At 38.6% G+C, this 6895-nt stretch overlaps 1 protein-coding gene across 1 annotated transcript; it reads right to left on the minus strand.

Annotated features, from left to right (window-relative positions):
* Positions 1-685: 685 nt before the first annotated feature.
* cfap210 (cilia and flagella associated protein 210) lies at positions 686-4258 on the minus strand. Its single transcript, XM_008278688.1, has 9 exons — positions 4213-4258; positions 2841-3046; positions 2546-2719; positions 2261-2466; positions 1959-2115; positions 1741-1880; positions 1475-1667; positions 1135-1299; positions 686-1039 (listed from the first exon to the last, which is right to left on the minus strand). The coding sequence occupies exons 1-9, from the start codon at positions 4256-4258 to the stop codon at positions 686-688; spliced, it is 1641 nt and encodes a 546-aa protein (XP_008276910.1).
* Between the last annotated feature and the right edge of the window lie 2637 nt (positions 4259-6895).

Genomic DNA, 6895 nt, shown 5'->3' on the forward strand with positions numbered 1-6895 from the left:
TATTTTTTTAAATGCTTTCACAATCACATACTTCTTTTCCAGTTCCAGACATTTACAGTCAAAGCTACAGTAATAAACACTGAACACATTCTCACAGGAATATGTATTGTCAGTATTTTGACGTCTAGTGCTCTGATTGGTAGTGAAGTCATTGAGAAGTTGTGTGGTTGCAGTGTTTTGTTGAAGTTTAGCTCAGATTATTGTGTGATTAATTTCAAACAAGTCTGGGCATATAATTGGGTGACTGATATGTTTCTTCCAGGGCCAATGCAGCTGCTTTTTTTGGAACTGATATAAATTTGCTGTAAAAATGAAAATCGTGGTGTCAACACTTAGCTAAAATGCTATTGTTTATGTAGGTTATACATACTTTGAAGTAGAAGACGTTTTCAGTGCTTATCCTCAAATGTTGATAGGTTGTTAGTTGGGATGTGTAACCAATCAGATGACACTACCACAGAGAGGTAGCTGCATCAGAGCACTTTTTTAAATTATTTAATCAGGAATCAGTTTTAAAAAGAAACCAGTGGTGCCAGTTATTGCAGAAATGCTGAAAATCATCTTTATTTATTTTTGGGGTCCAGTAGTAGTGTCTAGGGTGGACTGAAACATTTAGCGCTTTCAAAGACGATTAATTTAGAGGCAACATTCTTGCAGCCAACCTCTGCCGGCTGAGAACAAACCATCACCATGTGAACCCAAGCCTCTTCTTTGCTTCCAGTATATCTACGACCTCATTCAACTTTTTCATGTTCTCAGTGGTGCCACAGACATATTTCGGCATCTGAGCACCGGTGCGGTCCTGAACCAGGTAGCTCGGCCTGACCCCCTGAAAGACTGGACCGTGCCCTCCTCCGATTCCTTCCCTTGCAGCTTTGCAAAGCGGAAACAGATTTCCCTGAGCTGCAGCTGCTGCGCTGATGACCTCCTGTGAATATTGCTGAAACCTGTTCTCCTCTTCAGCCACGAGTTCTGCGTTCTTCGCTTCAGTCCGGCGCTCCTCTTCTTTCAGCTGCTGTTCCCTGGCACTTTTCTCAGCCTGTATTTAGTAGATGAAAGACAAAGAGAACAAGGCTCATCGTTACCCAAAATTGTTCACTTTTGAAATGATTTGTCAGAAATTTCCATCATTACCATTTGTGTGACGTTGAAGTCTTGTAGTTTTCTTTCCTCTTCTCTGATTTTCTTCGCCTTCAATTGTTGTTTCTCAGAAAATATTTTGTCGGACTCTTTTATCGCCTGCAGTGCATCTCGGGTGCTCTGTTCTGCTATTTTCTTCCTCTGCTCTTTTTCTTGTCTCTGGTGAAACACAGTCGATATTACAGGTGTGTTAACATTTTGTAAGCTGCAGTTGCAGAAAAGAGGTAAAATTCTAATAGATATTTGGACCCACAGTGTAGAAACATCATTTAAAGCACAGAGGAAACGTATTGAGGCTTTCGTGTCATTGTAAGAGTAGCTTATAAAGTGTTACCATGGATTCTCTGTGGGCAGCGATGGACTTCAACATCTCCGCCTTCCTCTCCTCCTCCTCCTGCTGCTGTTGCGCCTGTTTTGCATCCCGCTCAGCGACAGCCTTCACGATCCTCTCCTCCTCGCTGACAGCTTCCTCCTGCTGCTTCACCGTGAGTCTGTTCATGATCCTTTCTCTGCGCATCTGTGCTTCCCTTCAGAATAAAATAACTGTGGCTATGATAACAGTGCCAAGAAGACGAAATCTATTGTTTTGCTGAGTCTTACCTAAACAGGTCTTTTTCTTTTTCGTTACGTAACTTCATCATTTTTTGTTTGGCAGAGAGAAAAAGTTCCCTTTGCTTCTCCTCAGCCTCCTGTTTTTGTGCATCTATTGCTCTTGTGAGGTCTCTGTTGGCGAGATGCTCCTGCAAATACACAGAATGCTCGAGAGACTTACTGTGTTAGACACTAATGCTTGATAACCCATGCTGACAGGACCCTACCAGGTGAGCTTGCATAAGGTTTCTCTTGTCATTTGCTTGTCTTTCTGACTCCATTCTTTGCTCCCACTGATAGAGCTCCTGAAGACGCTGAATTTCTTTTTCGTCCTTCTTGTTCTCCAGCTTCTGTTGCTCTTTCACAAGTTCTTTTTCCTTAATTCTAAAGAAAATGAATAATATGTCCTCATGTAAAACTGTAGGTTTTTGTCAAATTCTCACTTAAAAGTTTTACCACATAACAAACAAAACACACCAATATATCAGCTAAGTGACACAACCGTTTAAAGTTAGTTGATGAGTCTTACTGGTGTTTCAGGTCCTCTGCAGCAGCTCGTCTCTCAAGCTTCTTCTGCAGTGATTTCTCCCGCTCCTGTCTCAAGGCTTCATCCTCTCGGCTCTTTACCATTTCCACGTATTCTTTGTCCACGTCTTTCGTTGCACTCTTCTTTCTTTGCTGCAGCTCAATCTGAGCCTCCCTCTCCTTCAGCACCTCCGTCAGCTGGAGTGCCCGCTGTAGAAGTAGTAGTAAGCATTTCTTATCCTACATTGTAATACAATATATGCAACAGTAATGCTCAAGCAATACTAACATGCAATCCTTTAACCCGGTCAGTTTGATAATACTGCATAGTCTTTGTTCTTTCGATGGCCTCTTTCCGCTTCTGCGCCTTGTATTTGGCTTCTTCAATATCCATCTGTTTCCTTTTCTCCTCCTCAATCTGCTCTCGAATCTTCTTTGCCTCCAGCTTCTTTCGCCTTATATTCTGTGGTGGATGTGCAATGTGTTAAAATTCTGCTTTTGTGTGTGTGTATTCTGCTCTTTGCAACCTAACAGGCACATCAGATTTATTTAAGGCAAATAAAATCCGATATCAGGGAACTTACAGTGATGGAATTGGGCCACAGTTTCACCTCCTCTTTTGACTGCTGGTGCAGAGCTTCTCTCTCTTCAGCTGCTTCTCTCAAACGCTCCCTTTCTTTTTTAACCTGGTTTGGTTGATCTCGAATCCTTCGCCATTCAGCCTTACTCAACACAGTGACTTGACGAAGGTCTGGCGGCTGGATTGTTGTAATAGTTTGCTCCATTGGCGCTTAAAAAAGAACAAACATTACAATTAGAACACCTCATGTAAACTGACCCCTAAAGAAGAATTTTCAACATGCAACAGCAGTTTGTGCAACTTGGGTAGTTTAGAACGATCCAGATGAACTATATAAAATAAAATTGCACATGTAATAACTTTCTGCAGGATGCTATAAAATGCATTTTCATTTCTTGCTTGCTGGATCAGTTGTTGTTTGGAACAGTTGCTGTGTGCCAAACAAATGCTGATGTGTATTTATAGTAGCTGGGTCACTGACGTCAAGTGTTTTGTATTGTTTATGGGAAATGTATTATTTTAAGAACTTGGGAAGCTGCTTAAATTCTGTAATTACAAGTGACTTTGACTGGAAGAGCAAATATATTAAGTAATATTAATTACTGAGCTATTGCTTTTCAACTTAAATAAATTATGACCTCCCCTGTCATTTCCCATACAGTGAACAGGATCTTATTCAGTGTATGTGACCACCTCATAAGTGTAATACCTTCTTTGTTTTTATTTTATTTTTTCTTTATTTAAGCTTGTGTCTGAGTTGACACTATTACACAAATACATATAATCATCAATCACAGTGTTTGCTACTATTGTTTTGTGGTACTGTACTGTCACCAGATAATGTGTTGCATTTCAGATGATTATAAAATTGTTAATAGAATTATTAATAGCAACAAGAATGAAATATTGTAAAAGGGGCACATTTTTTCTCCTCTATAATTATGTCTTTGAATTGTGGAGAAGAGTTTAAAACAGCATTTACAGAAAATATAAGTGAGAGATTACATATAATGGATGAAGAAACACTGTGTTTTAGGTGTGGCTTATCAGAAATGATTTGGACTCAGTAATTCTCAAATCCTGGCTATGGCTTGTATCTTCAATGAAATAACCTATTGACATTATACACACGACACTGTAACACCCCAGTTGTCAAATATACTAACATTATACACAAGTTATTATTTTCATTATTTTGTTGTGTTTTTTTTTTTTCAAATGTATCTACTCTGACATTGTTCTAAGTTATGATATCTTTATACACTCATTGGTAACGTTACAGAATTTCAAAAATACTTAAGACAACTTTTTCAGCATAATGCTAATAGCTAAAGCAGCTATATCGATTAAGCTAAACCTCAAACTGCAGCTTTTACCACTTTTACTGGATCCTTTCCGGCTGGGCTGAACCGCTGATGCCATTTGTATGAGATGTAGTCACTACTAGGTCAAGAAAAATAAATAATGTCTAATTAAACTGTTGATAGCGGATATTTTTTACTGTAATTAGCCACCGTTAGTCCGACTACAAACAGCTGAACTGGAGCTTACGTTTGTTGCGTGGTATCCAGGCAACGGCGGAGCCAATCAGAAGCATTTCCTCTGATTACCGGCAGGCGACGCTGTGTTCTCTTAAATTCAGTCATCTGTCAATGTGACACGTCAGTTAAAAACAAAAAGGTTTTTTTTCTCCCTCTTTCTTGGCGTCCATGTCCAGGCTGTGAGCTGAGCGATATGTCAAATAGGGCAACAAATCTGCCAGAATGCTTTTATATTTATAGAAATATTAATGCTTTCGTTTGCAATGCAACAAAGCCAGTGTATTACAATGCAAATAAGTCATCTTAAAGCACATGGAAATAGTAGAAGAGGTTCAGGATTCAGTGCAGATCAAAAGACTGGTGCCACCTTTTAAATATTTTGAAGTTTAATTGGATTTCAAGCAGATTATTCACCGTTAATTTGTAATTAAACTGATCTGTGTTGAATTTAGGATGTATGTAATATACATGTGAAAATATGCCGGGGGAGTTTTTGCACATCCTGGCGAGTTACAGTTTACATCCTCCCCTCAGCTGATGTTGCTGCGGCCTGTGAGCTCATCCATAGTTCAGTGTCCCAGCTGCAAACATCACACCCTCTGATCGTCATCTCAGGAGACTTTAATCATGCATCGCTCTCTACCACTCTCCCCACATTCAGCCAGTATGTGGACTGCCCAACCAGAGACGGTGGAGCCTTGGACCTGCTGTGTGTGGACACCAGGATGCATATTACTTATTGTTGTTTTCTTGTACTTTCTATATTTTTGGATGCTGCTGTGGCGTGTGAATTTGCCCCAATGGGGGAGCAATAAAAAAGTATTCTATTCCAAAAAAGAAAAGCACACAAATATAACATTTGTACTTTGGGTTTGTTCTCATAGTTTAATCGTAGCAACTGGACAAACCATAACCTGGATGACTGAGAATCTTCACAGACACTTTGGGTTTGAAATATATCTTTTGTGACACCAGTCCAGGAACTTTTCCGATACACCTCATGTATTTGAAACAATACATTTGTGTGTATTGCATTTAAACTTATCTAAATGTTTCCCTCTAACTTGTGTTGAATTAATACAAAGCTACTTAAATAGTAAATTGACTGAAATCCTTGTGTTGCTTCCAAAACTGGTTCTCTACCAGAGACTTGAGGCTTTGACTACGAGGCAGGATTTGGATTCATCAAAGGTTGCTTCAAGGTTTAACTCTTAGTTTTTGGTGCTACAACAGTGGTTCACTTCACCAGAGAATCACATGCTGAATGCCTAACCTGCCACATTTTACTAATACAGAAACTGATTAAATTCTACAGTCTGAGAGCAAGACTTGTTTCTGTTATTATGTTTCTATATTTGTTCTTTGCTGACTCTAAAACACCACAAGGGTTGCAGCTGAAGGAATACATCTAAAATGGTCTTTTATGCTATATACAGCATTTTGCAGATAATACAGCCGAAGCCTCAGTTTTATACTTTGAAGAAGCCATTTTTGGCTTTATTTTGCTAATCCTGTTCAAGTTAATGAATCCAAGAAAACAGTCCATCACAGCTGCCAGACTGTGACATAAAGACACTCACTGACTCTGCACAAAAACAGATTACGTCCATTTTAAATCTCATGTTACAAGCTGATAAAGTGGCACCGTGACTGTGACAGATGTGAAACATTACTGAGGCAGCACTGAAATAAGAAGGCTGTCATGTGCTGCCTAATGAGTCAGGTGATGAACGGTGTCTGTTCAATTACAACTCGCCTGAACTGACCTACTGCTAAAAGAGAACAGACAGGAACAGGAGTGAGGATGTCTGGAGGAGGCACATTATTACTGCTGTATTTAGACATAAACACCAGATATTATATTTAATTCCAGTAGCTTAATATAAATATTATATTAGAGTGTCTGATTATTCTTATCCTGAAACTTATTACACAAGATGCTTGTTTTCTTTGACTTTTTAAACTTAGCTTCAGTGTTTAATTACAATTTTGAGATATTTTCTGTTATTATTTTTTATTTTATGCTCCAGTTTCGCTGCATTTCAGAGATAAATAGTGTACTTTTTACTCCTTTTACAGTTTATATTGTAGATACGATCAGTATATAGAATCGAACACATTGTTAAACTACTTAAACTAAAACTGCATCCTTCTCAGTCAGCTAAAGCTTTAAAAACAACTCATAGGATCCTAAAGGACTCATATGATGCTTTTAAATCCCTTGTCAATGTTAATAAATGCATCACATTTATTATCATTCAGTATTATTTGTGTACTATTCTATCACTGACCAGCAGCTGTTACATTTCTATTATTCTATTGTCTAACAATTCTTACTCATATACATTTTTGCACCCTGGACCTTTAAGTTTAATGCCGCTGTAACAAAGTAATCTTTATTCATTGCTGCATATATTGCTTTTGCACATCTGGTTAGAAGCTAAACTGCATTCTGTTGCCTTAGTACTTAGTCCACAATCTAAAGTATTACCTGGTAGAGTTCAAAGCGCCGATTAAA

The sequence above is a fragment of the Stegastes partitus genome, unplaced genomic scaffold (genome assembly GCF_000690725.1).
Source record: "Stegastes partitus isolate 25-593 unplaced genomic scaffold, Stegastes_partitus-1.0.2 Scaffold130, whole genome shotgun sequence".
In the NCBI taxonomy this organism is placed as follows: Eukaryota; Metazoa; Chordata; class Actinopteri; family Pomacentridae; genus Stegastes; species Stegastes partitus.